At 41.7% G+C, this 23,818-nt stretch overlaps 1 protein-coding gene across 2 annotated transcripts in view; it reads left to right on the forward strand.

The window, feature by feature from the left end:
* The window catches only part of LOC110500285 (chemokine-like protein TAFA-5), a 159,556-nt gene that overhangs the window by 120,638 nt on the left and 15,100 nt on the right, over positions 1 to 23,818 (forward strand). For both annotated transcript variants that reach the window (XM_021577581.2, XM_036957698.1), the window contains exon 3: positions 21,423 to 21,550. In XM_021577581.2, coding sequence (XP_021433256.1) covers positions 21,423 to 21,550 — 128 coding nt within the window. The remainder of the gene's footprint in view (positions 1 to 21,422; positions 21,551 to 23,818) is intronic.

A 23,818-nucleotide genomic window follows, 5' to 3' on the forward strand; every position in this document is an offset into this window, starting at 1 on the left:
CAAGCAATGCAGTTGTATAGTCAGTGAACACTGGTCACTTTAATAATGTTGACATACTGTTTTACCCACTTCATATGTATATACTGTATTCTAGTCAAGGCTCATCCTACATTATATAACTACTGCTGTAAACACATTTTCTATTCATATATTGTCCATACAGAATACACACCATACTATACATATACTGTATATGTTTATATTCCAGACTCTGACATTGCTCGTTCTAATATTTCTTTTTATTTTGGGGATTTGTGTCTATTGTTTTGTATTGTTCAGTATCACTGCACTGTCTGGAGCTAGAAACACAAGCATTTCGCTGCACCTGCGACAACATTGGCAAAATATGTTTAAGTGACCAATTTGATTAGATTTTATTTATACCCCACAGTTAATATTTGCTGTATTTGTATTCCTCTAACAGACAGCCTGGGCTTAATCACCCGCATCACAATTACAATTACCATCAAAACACCCTCAATCCCTTCTGACCTGAGCGGTGTAGTTCTCAATCGATGTGGAAAGAAATCGGTCAGAAATCGCCGATCGGGAAAGTCATAACCAGACTGTTTTCTTCTTCCTCTTTTTAGCATCAACAAACATGGGGGCCGTTGTTTCCCTAACCTTTCCTATTGATCAAAACTGATCTTTCTAAATGTCACGTTAAAACTCGTTGGCTTACTCAGAGCTACAGGCATTATCTGGTCTGCTACACACACACACGCACACACACACACACACGCACACACACACACACTCATACATGCATTGCATGCAAAAACACGCCGGCCCGTACGCAGACACACACACGCACACGTACCCTCTCAGTGCTTCTAGGCGTCCATTGGGATAATTACAAGAGGTCATCTTGGTGTGTTGGGCATATCCAATTAGCCTAATTAGCCATTGATGGTGTGTCTGTGGGTCTCTGCCACATTAGCCAAGTTTTAATCAGTCTGTTCTTCTTTTTCTGTGTCCGTCTACTGCTCCTGTTCATTAACCTCAATGGGCCTATCGGAGATTCAGACAGAGACATTGACAGAGGGCTTCAGAGGGAAGGAATATTGAAGTAGTTGGACTTGAGTGGAAAGTTTTGAGATGTTTCTTTAGCTCCCGAGTTCTCCCGATAACTTTGACAGTCAAGATAAAAATAGGATAATAGCGAAACATGTTATGGCTTTTTCTTTGTGCTTTGTGACGCACTACGGCTGTGTGTGCCTGGGTGCGTGCGTGTTTTCTTGCATGCGTGTGTGTGTGTTTGTATGTGTTTGTGTCCACGAATCAGATCAGATTTTGATCTTTAACTGAGCACTTTCCAAGCAGGGGGGAATGATGCATTCTGATCCATTCTGGCTTACGCAGCAAAAACATCAGGGCAAAGTTAAAGATCAGAAATCGACATTGACATCAGTGCTGGCTCGGGATGCACAACACAACAGCAATCATGACAGCTACAGACAGACCTTAATGCTCTCCCTCCATGTGGTGCTGCACACCTAACACACACATATAAATCAAATGTTATTTGTCACATGCGCCGAATACAACACGTGTAGACTTTACCATGAAATGCTTACTTACAAGCCCTTAACCAACAGTGCAGTTCAAGAAGAAGAAAATATTGACCAAGTAGACTAAAATAAAAAGTAATAATAAAAGTAACACAATAAGAATAACAATAACGAGGCTTTATACAGGGGGCACCGGTACTCAGTCAGTGTGCGGGGAAACAGGCTAGTTGAGGTAATCTGTACATGTAGGTGAGGGCGAAGTGACTATGCATAGGTGACAAACAAACAGCGAGTGTACAAAAGGGGGGTGGGGTTCAATGTAAATTGTCCGGTGGCGATTTTATGAATTGTTCAGCAGTCTTAAGGCTTGGGGGTAGAAGCTGTTGAGGAGCCTTTTGGTCCTAGACTTGGCACTCCGGTACCACATCCCCTCACACACATACACACGCGCACGCACGCACGCACGCACACACACACACACACTGCTTCCCTCCTCATTCATTGTCTCAATCGAGGCTGTGCTGATCTCTGCGTCGGCCATCAGTCACAGGACCCGTCTTAACTGGGTCAAGACTGCTGGGGACCCGGGAAACCAGTACCTCCTCTTCGTTTCTATCATCCTCTCTGACTCTGACAGGACCGTCAGCGGCTCTCGGTTACAGCTGAAGCCGGGGAATCACTCACAGTTAATAGAGACCCTAGGAATTCAGAGCGGAGGAGGAACATGGAACGTTTAACCGTTTAACCGTTGATACTTTTGTAATACGCAGTGCTGCCTGGAATTACAGCCAACTGTACAGGAGCAGTTTCACCTAATTAATGTGCAACCAGTGGGGGAAAAAAACTCGAGACCACCTTTACTCCACACATAGAGACACATACAAGCTCTCCCTCCCCCTCCATTTGGCAAATCTGACCATAATTATATCCTCCTGATTCCTGCTAACAAGCAAAAACCAAAGCAAGCACCAGTGACACAGTCAATAAGAAAGTTGTCAGATGAAGCAGATGGTAAGCTACAGGACTGTTTTGCTAGCACATACTGGAATATGATGGAATTTGATTAAGAACAGAAAATGTTCAGTAACAGATTGGAGAGATTTTAGAAATTGAAATGAGAGTAATTTGTTGTTTAATTTTGGATATCAAACTTAGCCTATCTTCTATCTTCTAATCAAGAGAAGTAACCGTCTTGCTAAAATCCAATGATGAAGCTACTTGAGTGGAATATCAAACATAACATTTTTTCATTTTGTTTTCATTCTTGTAGCAACTCAAGATTTCAGAAGGTAATAGTCACTGAAAAAAGGCACCCCACACTCTAAAAAAAAGGTTATTGAGGAGGTCTTTCTCAGGGGTGAGGGTGATATGTGTAACAATTTTTTTGCATATTAGGAAGGGTTCTTTACTTCTGTGATGTAGTGAAGAACCATCCTGATTTTGCCCTCTCCACAATGTTTTCCTTTATGTCATGAAATGCTACACTGTTAAACAAAATCTGTAATTTTACCATACACTACAGGCTACTGGTCCCAGTGAAAGTATGGTAAATAACAAGTTACAGAATATTGTGTATTTCTGCCAACCATCAGTGGAAGTGTTGTACCAGTTTAAGTGTTTGATGGTTATCTTGTCAAAGGTTGAGCAAATCTTCTAACTCTGTCAGTGCTGTAATCTTTGTAAGAGCATTTGTGACAATAAAGAGCTGCACTGTTAAGCGGTTACTGTGCATTTCAGAGTAACTTAATATCAGTTATTTGCTTGTATTTTGCAGCCAGGTCACCCATGATGCAAGTCAGTATTCGATATCCATCCATGTCTAAGGAGGTCAGGAGATTATGTGGAAACTGGCCACTAGGGGCAACACTGAGCACTCTTACCTTCAAGTAGGTTTCGGTTTTGATACATTGTTGTCGGCAGGGATGGTGGCTGGGCACAAGCATGTGCCAAAGTTTGCATGTTTAAAACCAGAGATAGAAAGTCAATTTTGTTTTAAGCCTACTCCAAACCTTAACCCTTACCTTAACCTTTCTGATCTCCCCATCCTGGATCCGGGATCGTGAATACAGACTCAAGATCATTACCATAACGCAACGTTAACTATTCATGAAAATCGCAAATGAAATGAAATAAATATGCTAGCTCTCAAGCTTAGCCTTTTGTTAACAACACTGTCATCTCAGATTTTCAAAATATGCTTCTCAACCATTGCAAAACAAGCATTTGTGTAACAGTATTGATGGCTAACGTAGCATTTAGCGTAGCATTTAGCATTAGCATTCAGCTGGCAACATTTACACAAAAAAACAGAAAAGCATTCAAATAAAATCATTTACCTTTGAAGAACTTCAGATGTTTTCAATGAGGAGACTCTCAGATAGCAAATGTTCAGTTTTTCCTGAAAGATTATTTGTTTAGGACAAATCGCTCCGTTTTCTGCGTCACGTTTAGCTATGAAAAAACCCCTGTATCCAGGATTGTGTAAATCTATCAGCAAGCTCATTAGCATAACACAACGTTAACTATTCATGAAAATCACAAATGAAATGAAATAAATATGCCATCTCTCAAGCTTAGCCTTTTGTAAACAACACTGTCATCTCAGATTTTCAAAATATGCTTCTCAACCATAGGAAAACAATCATTTGTGTAAAAGTAGCTAGCTAGCGTAGCATTTAGCGTTAGCATTAGCGTTAGCATCCAGCACGCAACATTTCAACAAAAACATAAAAGCCTTCAAATAAAATCATTTACCTTTGAAGAACTTCAGATGTTTTCAATGAGGAGACTCTCAGTTAGATAGCAGATGCTCAGTTTTTCCAAAAAGATTCTTTGTGTATTAGAAATAGCTCCGTTTTGTACATCACATTTGGCTACCAAAAAAAACGAAAATTCAGTCCTCAAAACGCAAACTTTTTTCCAAATTAACTCCATAATATCGACTGAAAACATGGCAAACGTTGTTTAGAATCAATCCTCAAGGTGTTTTTCACATATCTCTTCGATGATATATCGTTCGTGGAAGCATGGTTTCCCCTCTCAATCAAATGGAAAAACACTTGCACATGGCTTTGCGCACCAGTTTCGACGCAGGACACCAGGCGGACACTTGGAAAATGTAGTCTCTTATGGTCAATCTTCCAATGATATGCCTACAAATACGTCACAATGCTGCCGACATCTTGGGGAAACGGCAGAAGGTCTAAGCTTATTCCTGTCGCATTCACAGCCATATAAGGAGACATTAGAAAACAGAGCTTCAGAAATTCTGCTCATTTCCTGTTTGACGTATCATCTTGGTTTCGCCTGTAGAATGAGTTCTGGAGCACTTAGACAAAATCTTTGCAGATTCTGAAACTTCAGAGTGTTTTCTTTCCAAAACTGTCAAGAATATGCATAGTCGAGCATCTTTTCGTGACAAAATATCGCGCTTAAAACGGGAACGTTTTTTATCCAAAAATGAAATAGCGCCCCTAGAGATGCAACTGGTTAACCATTCAGAGTGAATACCTAACCTTAAGATTTAGGAGTTAATGCCTAAATTTAACCCTAACCTTAAACTTAACCTTAACCCCCTAGAGTCGACCCCCAATCTAAGTAATATAATAAAAAAATCCCCATCAAAATCCGTTAGTTTAAGCCACAATGAACAGCCTGATCAACTCTATGCAAAGAAGATGTTTCACGCTGGATCAGGCAAATGGAGGTCACACCAGATACTGGCTGGTTTTCTGATCCACACCACTACTTTTTTAAAGGTACAGTGCCTTGCGAAAGTATTCGGCCCCCTTGGACTTTGCGACCTTTTGCCACATTTCAGGCTTCAAACATAAAGATATAAAACTGTATTTTTTTTGTGAAGAATCAACAACAAGTGGGACACAATCATGAAGTGGAACGACAATTATTGGATATTTCAAACTTTTTTAACAAATGAAAAACTGAAAAATTGGGCGTGCAAAATTATTCAGCCCCCTTAAGTTAATACTTTGTAGCGCCACCTTTTGCTGCGATTACAGCTGTAAGTCGCTTGGGGTATGTCTCTATCAGTTTTGCACATCGAGAGACTGACATTTTTTCCCATTCCTCCTTGCAAAACAGCTCGAGCTCAGTGAGGTTGGATGGAGAGCATTTGTGAACAGCAGTTTTCAGTTCTTTCCACAGATTCTCGATTGGATTCAGGTCTGGACTTTGACTTGGCCATTCTAACACCTGGATATGTTTATTTTTGAACCATTCCATTGTAGATTTTGCTTTATGTTTTGGATCATTGTCTTGTTGGAAGACAAATCTCTGTCCCAGTCTCAGGTCTTTTGCAGACACCATCAGGTTTTCTTCCTGAATGGTCCTGTATTTGGCTCCATCCATCTTCCCATCAATTTTAACCATCTTCCCTGTCCCTGCTGAAGAAAAGCAGGCCCAAACCATGATGCTGCCACCACCATGTTTGACAGTGGGGTTGGTGTGTTCAGCTGTGTTGCTTTTACGCCAAACATAACGTTTTGCATTGTTGCCAAAAAGTTCAATTTTGGTTTCATCTGACCAGAGCACCTTCTTCCACATGTTTGGTGTGTCTCCCAGGTGGCTTGTGGCAAACTTTAAACAACACTTTTTATGGATATCTTAAGAAATGGCTTTCTTCTTGCCACTCTTCCATAAAGGCCAGATTTGTGCAATATACGACTGATTGTTGTCCTATGGACAGAGTCTCCCACCTCAGCTGTAGATCTCTGCAGTTCATCCAGAGTGATCATGGGCCTCTTGGCTGCATCTCTGATCAGTCTTCTCCTTGTATGAGCTGAAAGTTTAGAGGGACGGCCAGGTCTTGGTAGATTTGCAGTGGTCTGATACTCCTTCCATTTCAATATTATCGCTTGCACAGTGCTCCTTGGGATGTTTAAAGCTTGGGAAATCTTTTTGTATCCAAATCCGGCTTTAAACTTCTTCACAACATTATCTCGGACCTGCCTGGTGTGTTCCTTGTTCTTCATGATGCTCTCTGCGCTTTTAACGGACCTCTGAGACTATCACAGTGCAGGTGCATTTATACGGAGACTTGATTACACACAGGTGGATTGTATTTATCATCATTAGTCATTTAGGTCAACATTGGATCATTCAGAGATCCTCACTGAACTTCTGGAGAGAGTTTGCTGCACTGAAAGTAAAGGGGCTGAATAATTTTGCACGCCCAATTTTTCAGTTTTTGATTTGTTAAAAAAGTTTGAAATATCCAATAAATGTCGTTCCACTTCATGATTGTGTCCCACTTGTTGTTGATTCTTCACAAAAAAATACAGTTTTATATCTTTATGTTTGAAGCCTGAAATGTGGAAAAAGGTCGCAAAGTTCAAGGGGGCCGAATCCTTTCCCAAGGCACTGTATCTGTGACCAACAGATGCATATCTGTATTCCCAGTCATGTGAAATCCAGAGACTAGGGATTAATTTATTAATTTCAATTCACTCATTTCCTTATATGAACTGTAACTCAGTAAAATCTTTGAAATTGTTTCATGTTACATTTAGATTTTTGTTCAGAGTATATATTACTCTATAGAATATCTTCCACAAATAATATTGCGATATGTAGCTGTAGTAATTTTTTCCCCCATCACTAGTGCTTTGAGAGACTAGTCAAGGATCATATCACCTCCACCCTACCTGTCACCCTAGACCCACTTCAATTTGCTTACCGCCCCAATAGGTCCACAGACGATGTAATCACCATCACACTGCACACTGCCCTATCCCATCTTGACAAGAGGAATACCTATGTAAGAATGATGTTCATTGACTACAGCTCAGCATTCAACACCATAGTACCTTCCAAACTCATCATTAAGCTTGCAACCCTGGGTCTCGACCCTGCCCTGTGCAACTGGGTCCTGGACTTCCTGACGGGCCGCCCATAGGTGGTGAAGGTAGGAAACAACATCTCCACTCTACTGATCCTTAACACTGGGGCCCCACAAGGGTACGTTCTCAGCTCCCGCCTGTACTCCCTTTTCACCCACGACTACGTGGCCATGCACGCCTCCAACACAATCATCAAGTTTGCAGACAACACAACAGTGGTAGGCATTACCAACAACGACAAGACAGCCTACAGGGAGGACGTGAGGGCCCTTGGAGTGTGGTGTCAGGAAAATAACCTCTCACTCAATGTCAGAAAAACAAAAGAGATGATTGTGGACTTGAGGAAACAGCAAAGGGAGCACCCCCTATCCACATTGACAGGACAGCAGTGGAGAAGGTGGAACGTTTTAAGTTCCTCTGTGTTCATATCACCGACAAACTGAATCACCGACAAACTGAAATGGTCCACACACACAGACAGGATAGTGAAGAAGGCGTACCGGTACCTCTTCAACCTCAGGAGGCTGAAATAATATGGCTTGTCACCAAAAACCCTCACTAACTTTTACAGGTGCCAATCGAGAGCATCCTGTCGGGCTGTATCACCGCCTGGTACGGAAACTTCACCGTCCACAACCGCAAGGTGGTGGTGCAGTTTGCACAGCTCATCACCGGGTGCAAACTACCTGCCCTCCAGGACACCTGCAACACCCAATGTCACAGGAAGCCAAAAAAGATCATCAAGGACAATTACCACCCGAGCCACTGCCTGTTCACCCCGCTTCCATCCAGAAGGCGAGGTCAGTACAGTTGCATCAAAGCTGGGACAGAGCGATTGAAAAACAGCTTCTATCTCAAGGCCATCAGATTTTTAAACAACCTCCACTAACAAAGAGAGGTAGCTGCCTACCTACAGACTTGATATCATTGTTCACTTTAATAAATGGAACACTAGTCACTTTAATAATGCCACTTTAAGAATGTTTACATATCTCGTATTACTCATCTCACATGTACAGTACATAATGTAGACTGTATCCTTCACTATCTATTCTTTACTATCTATTGCATCTTAGCCGCTCTGTCACTGCTCATCCATATATTTTATATCTATACATTCTTATCTCATTCCTTTACTAGATTGTGTGTATTAGGTTTTGTTGTGGAATTTGTTAGCTATTAGGTTTTGTTGTGGAATTGTTAGATATTACCTGTTAGATACTGCTGCACTGCCGGATCTAGAAGCATAAGCATTTCCCTACAATCACAATAACATCTGCTAACCATGTGTATGTGACTAATAACATTTTATTTTATATGTCATACCGTACAAAGCAAACATCACTGTCCCTTTCATGGTACACGGTTGAATATTGAGAGAGAGGATGTGAAGGTTAGAAATCTCATATCTTTGAAGAAATACAATGTTTAGTGTTCAGCAGTCTTTGTGTATTATATGGTGAGAATAGGGAATAAACACTGGTTATATGGGAAATCTGCCAAGCAAAAGGTTATGCATAATTTATAGTGGATTTGTTTGGTATGGAGAGGTCAATAGAGGCTAAATTGCCTGATTCACACGAGAGAGGAGAGAGAGACAGAGAGAGGGAGGGGGTAGAAAGGGAGGGAAGGAGGGAGCGACAGAAAGAGATAGAAAGACAGAGAGAGGCACCCACAGAGAAGTAGAAGAGAGAGAGAGAGAGCAAGAGAGAGAGATGGGGGATTAAGTGTTATGTGTTGTGTCCTGAGGGGGCATTGGTTTAGCCCAGCTTTATACGTTCTTCATTAACAAGTTAAACATCGAGCTGACACATCTGGGAGTCTGAGTGTGAACAGAAACATCATGTAGCACTGTTCTGTGTGCTTTTCATTATTGCTACGTGTACTGGTATGCTATCTTGTTGTTTCTGCCTGTGTGTCCTCTCATAGGAATTATAATTCAAGGATAGCTAATGACTAGGTCCAGTAGTTTTCCCGGACCTTTTCCCGGGCCATATTATACAGCAATCTCTCAACAGTACATGGCTACATATGAACCTGACCAGGGGAAACTCAGAGGACTACCAATAACTTACATTCTATATATTTATAGTACCAGTCAAAAGTTTGGACACACCTACTCAGTCCAGGGTTTTTCTATATTTTTACTATTTTCTACATTGTAGAATAATAGTGAAGACATCACAACTATAAATAACACATATGGAATCATGTAGTAACCAAATTGTGTTAAATAAATCAAAAACCCTCGAGTGTCCAAACTTTTGACTGGTACTGTATATATTATTCTATTTTCTTCTGATTGTGTAAAGTATGTACAAAGCATTACACATAATGGCTTGATATAGAAAATAAAAAAGCAGAATAGCAAAATGTTTCAATGTTTGGGAAGGAGCAGCCGACGGGGCCTTGGTGTCTGTCTGGTGCAGATGTACCTACGGAGGTCCCAGCAGACCTGAGTTATTATTAAATTATCTCCATCGGCGAAGACTCCTGTTCAGGTTGACATTTCCTCCTCTGGCTTACTGCTTCTTCAGGCTATGTTTGTGCGTGTGTGTTTGGATGGAGGAAATGTCAGAGCACATCTGCAAGTGAACGATATCACTGAAGACCTCCCATCCCGCTCCACATACTTCCCCCAGTGTGCCTGATGGCTCAGACAACACACACACACACACACACACACACACACACACACACACACACACACACACACACACACACACACACACACACACACACACACAGGCATATGCCGTGGGCACTGGCAGACAGGAATGTACAAAAAAAGCCAATTATGCACAAATATGGCACCTACAAAAACACAGTGGTATGCTACATTGTACAAATATTCCAAAGGCTTGAAATGAAACTTTTGGATATTGAACCACTAACATCTATAGTACATTTACATCATTGTAACATAGATGCTGGGAGTCGAGAAGCAGGTGCAGGTGGTAAGCTCCAGCCGCAGGACGACGCCAACCAGAGGGTGATGGCCCCGAGGAAGAGGAGCAGGGGTGAAGATGGAAATCACGGAAGATGTTGGGATCCAGAATGTCCTCCACTGGAACCAACACCGCTCCTTTGGGCCGTACCCCTCCCCGTCCAACAGGTACTGGAGCTGACCCTACGACGTTGGGAGTCCAGTAGGGATCTGACGGCATAGGTGGGAGCTCCCTCGACATCCAAGGGGGGCTGAGGTGTGTTGTAGGGGACAGCGTCAGCCAGGGGACCAGGAACCACCGGCCTGAGAAGAGAGACATGAAAAGAAGGGGAGATACAGTAGTCACTGGGAAGCTGTAACCTATATGTCACCTTGTTGACCCTACAGAGAACATTGAACAGCCCCACAAACCGGCTCTCAGCTTCTTGCAGGGCAGGCAGAGTGGGAGGTTCCTGGTAGAGAGCCAGACACGATCCCCAGGATAGAACACGGGAGTCTCACTGCAGTGGCGGTCTGCCTACTCCTTCTGACAGTGGACGGCACGCTGGAGTCTCACGTGAGCCTTGCGCCACAATTCTTCTGCGCGCCTGAACCACTCAACGGAGACAATGTCCTCCGGAAGGTCACTATGTCAGGAAAACCTGCTGGAATAGTGCATTAGGAGAGCAGTAAGGAGACCAGAGAGAGGGATGAAATGACAGGATTTAGAAAATCTATTCACCAACAGATACCTGGATGTCCAGTGACGACAGCTGTGTGCGCCCAGGTCACCAGCCAATCCCTTATCCCCGTGGGAACGTAGATGCGCTCAGGAGGGCAGGTAGTGGGTGTGGGCTCCCTATCTAGAGCCTGGCTTACCTTCCACTCCGCCTGCCCTACGTCCCAGACCACTCGAGAGGAAGAGATTATGGATGCATCCTGGACAGGAACCTCTACCGAATCGTAAAGACGGGACAAGACATCGGCTTTGGTGTTCTTTGAAACTGGGTGATAGCTCGGTGTGAAGTAAAATCTTATAAAGAACAGGGCCCACCTTGCTTGGTGCAGAATCAGCCTCCTCTCTGTCCTTATGTACTCCAGGTTCCGATGGTCGATAAGGATGGCGAATGGGTCCGTGGTGCCCTCCAGCCAGTGTCTCCACTCCTCTAATGCAAATTTCACCGCCAGGAGCTCTTGGTCTCCGACGTCGTAATTCCTCTCTGCAGCGGACAGTTTCTTAGAGTAATACGCACACAGATACAATTTCTGTGGATTACCTTGTTGTTGAGACAGAACTGCCCCCACCCCCACCTCTGATGCATCCACCTCCACCACAAAGGTTATCGTGGGATCTGTGTGTTTAAGCAATGGGGCGGAGGTGAAATGTCCCTTCAGTAGGCGGAAGACCTCGCCAGCTGCTGAACTCCAATCTATGGGGACCATGCTTGAGGAGAGAGGTGAGAGGAGCTGCGATGGAGCTGAAGTTCATGATGAAACGGCGGTAGAAGTTGACAAACCCCAAAAACCATTGTAACCCCTTTATGGTGGTTGGGACTGGCCATCACCTGACCGCATCTACCTTCTTGATGTCCATCTTCACTCCTTGCGGGCTGATTTGGTAGCCAAGGAAGGAAACAGCCTCCTGATGAAACTGGCACTTCTCAGCCTTGACAAACAGGTGGTTAGCCAGGACTACTCGGACGTGAGTGATGTGTAGACCAAGGTAGCCGAGTAGACCAGGATGTCATCGATATAGGACCACCTGGCGTCCGAGCATGTCCCGGAACCCCTCGTTGACGAAGCATTGGCTAAGCCACATGGCATCTCCAAGTATTCGTAGTAACCAGACATCGTGCTATAAGCTGTCTTCCATTCATCCTCCTCCTTCCATTCATCCTCTGAGATTGTATGCACTCCGCAGGTCCAATTTGGTAAAGAACCAGGCCCCATGGAGCTATTCGATGGCTGCCGGCACCAATGGGAGAGGGTAACGGTACTTGGTGGTGATTTTATTGAGTCCTCTGTAATCAATACATGGGCATAAGAGAAGTGGAAGACACCTGCTGACGCAAGTGAAGTGGACATGCGAATTAAAACTTGTTGCAGCGCCTCATGGATGTACTCCTCCATGGCCTGCGTTTCAGCCACCAACAGAGGTTAGATGCGTCTGCGTGGGGGCGCAGAGCCTGCAAGCAGGTCAATGGTGCAGTCCCAGGGGTGATGAGGAGTTAGACAGATGGCGCGGGTTTTGGAAATATACCTCCGTATACCTCCGGGATGTTGGGCTGAAGGGAAACCACGGGACTCTCAACCGACGTGGAACCACAAAGGACAGGGAAGAAGGACCTCCGGCTTTCGGGTACCCAGTCTGTGATTTTCATCCTCGGCCTCCCTTGGCTTCTACGCCAGAACCCTTACATCTCATGGTCGAGGATGAAAATCATGATCTTGTGAGTAGATCTGACAATCAAACTGTATGCAATAGCCTACATTTTGCAGTATTCCCTTATTTGCACACATGGTATCGCCATACAGTATTTCATATCCTTGATATCAATAATAATAAAATATTTATTAAGATCCTAAGTTGTCACACACACAAGTTTAGCCGTTTAGGCGTTTAGCCCATAGGAAAGGAGTGGGGACTGGCAATAGGGCCCAACGTGTTTGTAAATGACTGTGAAATTTAGACACACTACATTTACTTAAAATGGTCTTTGAGCTGTCATTGCTGAGCAGGGGCCTGCTGACAATGCTAATGTGGGTGGCAGAAGGTCAGGACTGGGGACTGAGAGTGACTGAGGGTGAGGATGATGGTGAGGAGTGGTTGGAGGCTTGGGCATGGATTCAGAAAAGGGGACAACTAAGAGATGTGTGTATTTAAGTCAGTGTGTGTGTATGATGTAGAAAGACACAGATAACAGAAAGACAGAGAGAGCCATGACATCTTGAAACATTACTTTTGGTGGTACACCATCAGCAGCACTCCAGATGTAGACTTTAACTGCTGATTCTGGCCCTATCGGCTATAAAAGATGGTTCCGAGCTATAATCATGTGAGCAGATCTAGCATCAGTACAGAGACTCCTGCTGTATCCATCCCCATCCTATCCCAGGCTTTGGTAGATGAGCATTTCCATGTCCTACCTCTCTCCTTCCTGCCAGCCAGAGCATCACCTCTTCTCTCTGTTAGCCAGGATTTATCACCTCAGACCTATTTGGCTTGTTGACATGTGTGATGTACCATTTCACTGAGATAGTGTCCCACCGTGGGTGTAATGATGTTATTCCTCCGTTTATCACCGCCACATGAACTCACCCACAGATACCTTCCCTCAATCAAATTACATCTACTGGGCTGGGAAGGGAGGAGTGTTTTTATTTCATAACACAGCTTGCCCTGGTTACATGGTATACTGTATAGGCCAATACTGCTGGTAGTTCACATCGAAGGGACAGCAGTGGAGAAGGCAGTAAGTTTTAAGTTCCTGGGCGTACACATCACAGACAAACTGAAATGGTCCACCCACACAGACAGTGTGGTGAAGAAGGTGCAACAGTGCCTCTTCAACCTCAGGTGGCTGAAGAAATTTGGCTTGTCACACCAAAATCTTGACCAACTTTTAAAGATGCACAATCGAGAGCATCCTGTTGGACTGTATCCGCCTGCTACGGCAAACTACCTGCCATCCTATGACACCTACAGCACCCGATGTCACAGGAAGGCCAAAAAGATCATTAAGGACAACAACCACCTGAGCCACTGCCTGTTCTCACCACTATCATCCAGAAGGCGAGGTCAATACAGGTGCATCAAAGCTGGGACCGAGAGATAGAAAAACAGCTTCGAGGCCATCAGACTGTTAAACAACAATCACTAACTCAGAGAGGCTGCTGCCTACATTGAGACCCAATCACTGGACACTTTAATAAATGGATCACTAGTCACTTTACAATGCCACTTTAAATAATGCCACTTTAATCATGTTTACATATGTTACATTACTCATATCAAATGTATGTACTGTATTTTATACCATCAATTGCACCTTGCCTATGTCGCTCGGCCATCGCTCATCCATATACGATATGTACATATTCTCATTCACCACATTAGATTTGTGTGTATTAGGTAGTTGTTGGGGAATTGTTAGATTACTTGTTAGATATTACTGCACTGTCAGAACTAGAGGAACAAGCATTTCTCTACACTCGCATTAACATCTGCTAACCACGTGTATGTGACCAATAAAATTAGACTTGATTTTATAGACAGAAAGAAGGAAAGATAGTGTAACAGGAATGCCAGGAGATAGAGAGTAGAATGTATGGAGGGTGAATCTGATTCAAATGTTGTCAGATGGCTCATTGAGCTGCTAGTGGTGTGTGGTGTGTGTTGTGCCTGTGTGCGTGCGTGCTTGCAGGTGGTGTGTTAGTGGTGTACTAAATGAGATAAACCATGTGTAGAAGTGCCTTGTAATTTAATCCCATGGTCGAATGTTAGCGGAGCAGGGCCCCTTCATCTCGTTGTATCCTAGATTGGATTATTCATTGGGGCTTACAGGCTATCACAATCATTGTGAGCCTTCCAAACAACCGAGAAGGACCTACAATATTACCATGTCCGTGTAACAAATGGCACCCTTTTCCATAGTGCTCTGATCAAAAGTAGTGCAATGTATAGGGAATAGGTTGATATTTGGGATGCAAACCACATTAACCAGACTCCACAATATGTCTTTATCAATTGAGGGTTGTCTGTCTTGGCGAGTCCTTCAGAAAGACTCCCAACATGTTTCCATTTCACCTGCAGTGAATGGACACTTTCTCTTTTTTTCCTTTCTTCCAAGGGCTGAGCTCGATGACTTTTTCTCCTGAAATGTATCCACCAAGAACTGCACCTCAGCATTTTGTATGGGATTGATTGATCTGTCTATGACTGCAAGTGGCTGGCAGGGGCCCTAAATGTAGAGGGTAGTGAGTACAGCCCAGTACATCACTGGGGCTAAGCATCCAGGATCTCTATACCAGGCAGTGTCAGAGGAAGGCCCTAAAAATGGTCAAAGACTCCAGCCACCCTAGTCATAGACTGCACGGCAAGCCGTACCGGAGCGCGAAGTCTAGGTCCAAAATACTTCTTAACTGCTTCTACCCCGAAGTCATAAGACTCCTGAACAGCTAATCAAATGGCTACCCAGACTATTTGCCTTGCCCCCCCCCCTTTACGCTTCTGCTACTCTCTGTTTATTATATATGCATAGTCACTCTAATTAGTGTTACTAATAGACATATAAACATAGATAAGGAAAATATAACAGTAATAAATAATTAAAGAGCAGCAGTAAAATAGCAATAGCGAGGCTATATACAGGGGGTACTGGTACAGAGTCAATGTGCGGGGGCACCAGTTAGTCGAGGTAATTGAGGTAATATGTACATGTAGGTAGAGTTAAGGGATAGGCGTCCCGTCAATGGGACAGTTGTATATATCATGCAGTGCCTTGTGTCACGATCACAGATTTTAGAGAAACAACAAATGTCGGTACATAAGTGTCTTATATGGGCTGAAAGCTTAAATTCTTGTTAATATAACTGCACTGTCCAATTTACAGTAGCTATTACTCCGAAAAAAAAATGCCATGCTATTGTTTGAGGAGAGCTCCTAACAACAAAACACTTTTTTCACCACGATAGGTTTGATAAATTCACCTCTGAAGGTGAAATGTGTACTTACATTCTAAAATCTTGCTATGATTTATCATCCGAAGGGTCCCAGAGATAACATGAAGTGTTGTTTTGTTAGATAAAATCATTTTTCATATCTTAAAAAGGCCCATATAGCATGCACGATCGATTTTGCATTTCCACACATTCAATTTGCAAAGAAAGGAATCTGTGACAATCTAACCCTGAACAGTCAAATCATGTTCATATGTATTCCTCAGAGATCCTAGAACGTAACCAGACTTCACTTTATCATTAGGGGTGTAATATATCCTATATCTGAGAGCAACGCCTTCATGGCACGCTGATGACGCGGGCGGTCTTCACTTGAACGACTCTGACTTTGTCAAATAAGCACCAATCGGGGCCAAACAAAGCTAGCTAGATAACCAATTAGCTGGACTTTACGGGAATGTCTGGAAACCCTGTATCTGTCATAAAATGTAGCTACTAACCTTGTGCGATTGCATGCCTTTTCCTTTTGGACAAGAATTATAAGAATATTCAGAGTTATGAAGTTATGCAAATGTTGATCTTATATAATGGCTGCCAATACTGGAAAAGCTAAATCAAAGTATACAGATTTTATGATATTCTTGCAGAAAAATGTAATATGAATGCAAATGTCTCCTTCACGATTTGCCCTAATGTACCTGGGGGACTTCACACTAAATGTCATGTAGTTCGCTCATACTTCAAGTTATCCGTCTGAAACTTTGCACACACACTGCAGCCATCTGTGGACACCATCGGAATTACAACCACGGTAGTAGACGGTAGTACAACGGTAGTAGAAATAATGGTTGTTTTTTATTTTCTTCTACCAGATCTATTGTGTTATTCTCCTACATTCAATTCACATTTCCACAAACTTCAAAGTGTTTCCTTTCAAATGGTACCAAGAACATGCATATCCTTCCTTCAGGGCCTGACTCCAGGCAGTTAAGTTTGGTATGTCATTTTAGGCGAAAATTGAAAAAAAGAGGGCTATCCCTAAAACGTTGGGCTTGTAAGTAAGCATTTCACTGTAAGGTCTACAACTGTTGTATTCGGGGGCATGTGACAAATACAATTTGATTTGAATGTGAATGTGCGTGTGAGTGTGTGTGTGTGCATGTGTGTGTATTCTTGTGCATGCGAGCGAGTGTGCATGGATGTGAATGTGAAGCAAGAGAAGCCTGTCCTGGGGCATAATTGATTGCTCTTGTGTGGTCATTGTGTGAACAACCACAGCACAGGGAGCGAAAGTGACACGACGCAATGTGAAAGCAGGCCTAAAGCAGATCCCATTGAGCCTTGATTACTGTTGCTCTACATTTCTCTATTAGATCCAACGTTAGGACTGATTAGGCCTTTTGTCTGAAGGCGTGTTATGTTACGACACTCCTGAGTTGATTGTTGAGCTGTGTTCAAGTGTTCTTTGTGTTTATACAATTAGCTTATTTAATTAAATCGAATGCAGAATGTGGCAATGAGAATCATCAGTGTTTTGCAATGTTTAATCTTAGAATGACATTCATCATTATAAAGCTTCACAGAACATATTTTTTTAGAGTACATTTGTTTAATCTAGTCTCATGAGTAGGAGGGAACTGCTTCTATGATCTATGCTCGATTCTAATATATATTCAAGGTGACCTCAGTAAGTTATAGGCACACAGCAAATTCTCCAGTGTTAACTTAAAGTAACACTGAACAGTTATTCTGAAAAGTACTTTTTCTCTCATGACTAACTACCAGGATGTTTCAAAATACATTCTGAGTGGGCAGGGAGCTTATATTCATGAGCTCGCCTTGACTGACAGCTTTTTGAAAAGCCTATGTCAAGCAACTTGGATGCAGTGAGCAGTGTTGCAGTAAAATCATCTCAAAAATCATCTCAAGCAAATTTGGTGACAAGCAATATTGAAATTGCATCAATTCTCTCTCTAATAAATATATATATATATATATATACACACTGCTCCAAAAAAATAAAGGGAACACTAAAATAACACATCCTAGATCTAAATGAATGAAATATTCTTATTAAATACTTTTTTCTTTACATAGTTGAATGTGCTGACAACAAAATCCCACAAAAATTATCAATGGAAATCAAATTTATCAAACCATAGAGGTCTGGATTTGGAGTCACACTCAAAATTAAAGTGGAAAACCACACTACAGGCTGATCCAACTTTGATGTAATGTCCTTAAAACAAGTCAAAATGAGGCTCAGTAGTGTGTGTGGCCTCCACGTGCCTGTATGACCTCCTTACAATGCCTGGGCATGCTCCTGATGAGGTGGCGGATGGTCTCCTGAGGGATCTCCTCCCAGACCTGGACTAAAGCATCCGCCAACTCCTGGACAGTCTGTGGTGGATGGAGCGAGACATGATGTCCCAGATGTGCTCAATTGGATTCAGGTCTGGGGAACGGGCGGGCCAGTCCATAGCATCAATGCCTTCCTCTTGCAGGAACTGCTGACACACTCCAGCCACATGAGGTCTAGCATTGTCTTGCATTAGGAGGAACCCAGGGCCAACCGCACCAGCATATGGTCTCACAAGGGGTCTGAGGATCTCATCTCGGTACCCAATGGTAGTCAGGCTACCTCTGGCGAGCACATGGAGGCCCCCCAAAGAAATGTGTGCGGCCCCCCAAAGAAATGGCACCCCACACCATGACTGACCCACCGCCAAACCGGTCATGCTGGAGGATGTTGCAGGCAGCAGAACGTTCTCCACGTCGTCTCCAGACTCGCACCGGTGCTAGTTAGTGCTACTTTGACCACCAGAGGGCATCTTTGAGAAGCATTTGATAGCCTTCAATAGTGGCTGTACTAGAGAATACAAATAAATTGTAAGAACATTGTGTATGGGAATGATTTTAAGAAATGTTTCTTAATTCATTTGATTATTATTATGGTTTTCAATTCCAAGAAAAAGGAAAAACCATTAGGATGAAACGGAAAACATTTAGCTAAATAATCCCCATGTCGTGCGGGCACACAGGAAACCGGGCTTCAATTCCCTGATGGGGAGGAAGGAGTAGGCTGTCTTTGTAAATAAATATTTGATAAATAAGAATTTGATCTTAACTGATTCCATATGTGTTATTTCATATTTGCGATGTATTCTACAATGTAGAAAATAGTAAAAATTAAGAAAACCCTGGAATGAGTAGGTGTGTCCAAACTTTTGAGGCCATCATGACGTTTTGGCTAGAGAAATTGACGATACTACATTGCAACAAATACACTGATCATCTCAGCAAGTTTTTTTTTTACCCGTGGTCATGGAGCTGGGTGGAAGTGCAACTAAAATGTAGTAACCATCTGCATTTTGAATGTATTTTTTCTAGTTATTTTATTAAAGAAAGTATAAAGATGTTCATGAAGAAATAGTGTACTGCTGTGTCAAGTTAGAAATGTAACACTTCAGAGTACTTACACATCGAATACATTGCAGGTAGGGGGATGTTCACACGGGATGTTCACACCTACAGTAGCCAGGCTATAAAGAGTCTATTGTCCTGCTAATCGGGCTACAAGTTTTTGAAAACCTGTTTTCAAAATGTCACCAGCTGTCCATCACTACTGTAAATAAAAACACGGCATCTTGTTTACATCTTGTTTACATTCTTTATTGTAACCACAGTGTCACAAATCATTTGTATCTACCTTTCTAAATACTTTCAGAGTTTGGGATTAATTTGATTAATTTTATGGTGTTCATATTCCAAGAAAAACGAAAAACCCTCTGGGTTTCCATTAGGATGGAACGAAAAATATGGCACTGTACAACGTGACGGTCGGGAGTAGGCTACACAGTACTGGGCTAGTTAAAGAGCTTAAGAATATCCGTGTTGTGCGCAGTGACCGGGGTTCAATTCCCTGATGGGGGAGGAAGGAGTAGGTTGTCTTTGTAAATAAGAATTTGTTCTTAACTGACTTGTCTAGTTAAATAAAGGTTACACTAAGAGCATAACGTTTCTACACTATAATTTTAGTCGGAGATTCTGTCAAAATAATACATCCAATTGATTTATTACCCTCCATTGACACCAATATATACCTTAATTATGCATGTAAAGTAATCAATAAGTTCTAGTATGGCAACATGAATAAGTGTATTTCAAGCTAGAATCCAACAATGGGAATATTTTACTCTCCACAGAATAAAACTGACACACTCACACTCAACACTGGTTATTAGCAGGTTATTAACACCAATACTGGGGTTCTTTTATACCACTGCGTGTTCATTTAACATTTGAATCAACACGAGAATTATTCAACTGAAAAATCAACACTAGATAACACTGGCCAATTTGCTGTGTATGGATCAAAACATATGTATCTTTCTTGCGAATGGTTTATTACTAGATCTGAATAGCATAGGTGTCATGACAGAATATGGCAATATATTTCAGTGTAACAATTCACCCTCTGTGTTTTGTTTGTCTCCCATTGCTTCACAATCTCATTTAGAGATGGAAAATAAATATCTCCCTCTATAGATGTCTATCTCCCTCTTTCCCTCTCCCTAACTCTTTCTCTCTCTGAAGGCCAGTTGAGGGTGCCATTTGTCTGAAGGTGTGCAGGTGTGGGATTAGTGTGTCCTTCTTTTTAAAATTAAGTCCTTACGCCAAAGAGCCTACCTCAAATACAACGCTCTGTGATTAGACAGACAGTTTGGTTGGTTTCAGAAGAAGTGTTTATTATTAGTCCATACTCTATCTGTTGATTAGTCCACAGTCAAGCTGGATAAGGATGCCCATGAACACGTTTCAGAAGTGCGTAATCACAAACGTTGACATGCCCAGACAAGGCTCATGTAGAAAAAGAAAAATTAGTGATACTATTTTGGATGTACAGAAGTAGGATCTTCATTTGAGCCACTTTGCTAAAGCAGAAGATAATCCTGCAGAAACAAGAAATGTTAATTATTATGTGGATTATAATTTATAAACATTTTTGTAGGGGTTGAGAAATTTGTTGAAAATCAGGTCTGAAATTTCCATGTTGAAATTACAAACTTCAGAAACCTTTTTTTAACCTCAAATACACTGCAGGAAAGTTTTCATGTAACAGGGTGATAAAATTAAGATCATACATCTGTAGGGTGAGCGAGTCAGGCGGATTTCAGTAACGCATAATATTTGATCGTATTCTGGCTCTGTGTGCTAACTATTTAATAGTTAATATGATCTTGCCATATATCCAGAAGGATACTATTTGTAGTGCCTCAATCAATTGAGTTTAAAGAACCAAAATAGCATCTGAAAATAATATAAATACCTGCTTATTGTTTTAAACACTGAGACTGTGTTTTGACCCTTCCGAATGAGGTTAACCATGTCTCTCTATTTCTCCCTTTCCATCATCCTCTCTCCCTCCCTCCCTCCCTCATTCCGCAGCTAGTATCGTTCGGACGAAACAGTGGTGTGAGATGGTCCCATGTTTGGAAGATGAGGGCTGTGACCTGTTAATCAATAAATCTGGATGGACTTGTACACAACCAGGAGGCAGAGTCAAAACCACTACAGTGAGTTTTATTTACAGAATGTATATTCTTTCTCACTATGTTTGAAAGCACATTGTGGGGGTAACTCCTTGGAATTAGAATGACCAGAATGTTAACTTGAATAGGTATGTAAATTGTAGTCATTCTAATTCCATCAACCACCAATGTGTAGCCTCAACCCAGTGTGAACCTTTTCTCACTCACTCACTAACCACACCACAAGCCATGACTTGGCTCCCAATTCAGTTTAGATACCGACAGTTCCACAGTTCCATCCCAGAATTAGCTACACTAACTGGCAGCAGACAGCAGAACGCTCATATTAATGAATCCAACCCCATCCACGTACAACTAAGCAAGCATACTTAATACTCCGCTCCCTCCTACTTCTCCCCAACAACACAGTGGTTTGTTTCCCTGTTCATCGCTCGCAATTAGTTTGAATTAAGGTTCCCTCTTAAACCTAATGACTGGAGCAGATGGAGTCTTCACGGCAGGCATTTTGGGGAGAAAAATAGCCTCCCTCCCTCGCTTCACTCACGCACACACTGTAAGACTTTAAGTAATTTCAACAGTAAAACACTGTAAAATTACAGTAAAATACCTTAAATGTGTTTTTACAGAATTGATGCTCTAGATTGCACTGCATAATGGTTAAAATGCTGAAAAATAATAATTGTTGTAATGATTAGGCTTTGCTGTACCACAGCCTCTCAGTGCCATAGTGAATAAACACACATATTCGTAACCATTATGTTGGCAACCATTATTATAGAGAAAACAGCTTGTTTCTAGCCCAAACAGCTCAAAAGATATGACCCATACTACAGGCGCAATGTTTTTTTTTCTATGCGGCAATGTTAAAAAAATATTGTTGTTTTTACAGTATTATACAACTAACAGCAATGTACTGTTTTAATTATTTCCAGTAAATTGCCGTAAATCGCAATGCACTCTGGGTGATTTTTGGCGTAACTGGTCAATTACACAGTCAATTCCAATGAAACTTTGATTGAACAATAAATTACCTTAAAGAAGTTGTGTATTTAAATGGTACTGTAATTCCACCCCACAGAATACAGTTCCCTACACTGTAAAACTGGAGAAGTTCTGGCTACTCAAACATTTTAGGAAACCAATTACCTATTAACATCAAATTAAGAAACTTAAATAGCTGAAGTGAGCAATACTACTTTCATATGAGTAATACAAATGCATTTTTTTAAAAGGTAAACGTCAATTTAACACCCCCACTAAGTCACACCTCCAATAATTTCTCAGTGCGCCTTGCCTTTTCAAATGAATTGTAGAGTTACCACCCATAGGCCAGCGCACAATTGGCTCAGCATCGTCCAAGGTTAGGGGAGGATTTGGCCCAGGTCGGACATCATTGTAAATAAGAATTTGTTCTTAACTGACTTGCATACTTAAATCAATTTTAAATAAAATAATAAAAATGAATAAATCACTTTATTTGTTAGTGACAGAGACATTGTTGCTGAATTTGTTCGTTTTCATTCCTGTGGCCTTTGACAAGTGAGTTCTTTGGCAAATATGATTCATTACATATATCATAAGGCCTTATACAGTGGCCTGAAAAAGTCATAGTTTACAGGTCATGTCAGGCCTGCAGGGTTGCAAAATTCCACAAACCATAATCTTCCAACCAGGATTTCTGGAAAATGTACCAGAATTTTGCAACACTAACTTTAAATCACATTATGCTGGGTTGCAAATAGATGTGTCATTTCTATTGGAATCTACCCAGTGTTAAGGTTATCCGACAGCTAAAATTGCAATTTGTATTCATAATGACTGCAAGGGTTAAGAACAGTGGGAGGAAGCTACCTAAGCCATTTAAACTGGAACAACTATTTCAGTAAGGGGTGCAAAAGTTCAATGATTGGATTCATTTAGAAAACAATTATTTATCTTTGTGTAGCGTAACATTGAATCAATCAATCACTCAATGTGCATGATAAAACACAAACATTAAAAACAATTCCAAAAATATCTTCCTGCATTAAAGCATGCTGGGAAAAAAGTTCATTTGTTATTATACTGTATCTTTCAAAAATGTAGTGAATTTTCATTTAGTTTTGAGTCAGTTACACATAAACCATTTAAGTAGTAATTTCATTGACTTTGAGTACTACTTACTAGAAGTATTTGAGTTAAAAATGCCTTGGGGTTTACAGTGGACCTTATTTTTGGATCACGAAAAACCTTTTGACCACTTGTGGATGAATGGTATTGTTGTTTCATTAACATATTTTGAAGCATGCCTTG

Source organism: Oncorhynchus mykiss, chromosome 21 (assembly GCF_013265735.2).
Source record: "Oncorhynchus mykiss isolate Arlee chromosome 21, USDA_OmykA_1.1, whole genome shotgun sequence".
In the NCBI taxonomy this organism is placed as follows: domain Eukaryota; kingdom Metazoa; phylum Chordata; class Actinopteri; order Salmoniformes; family Salmonidae; genus Oncorhynchus; species Oncorhynchus mykiss.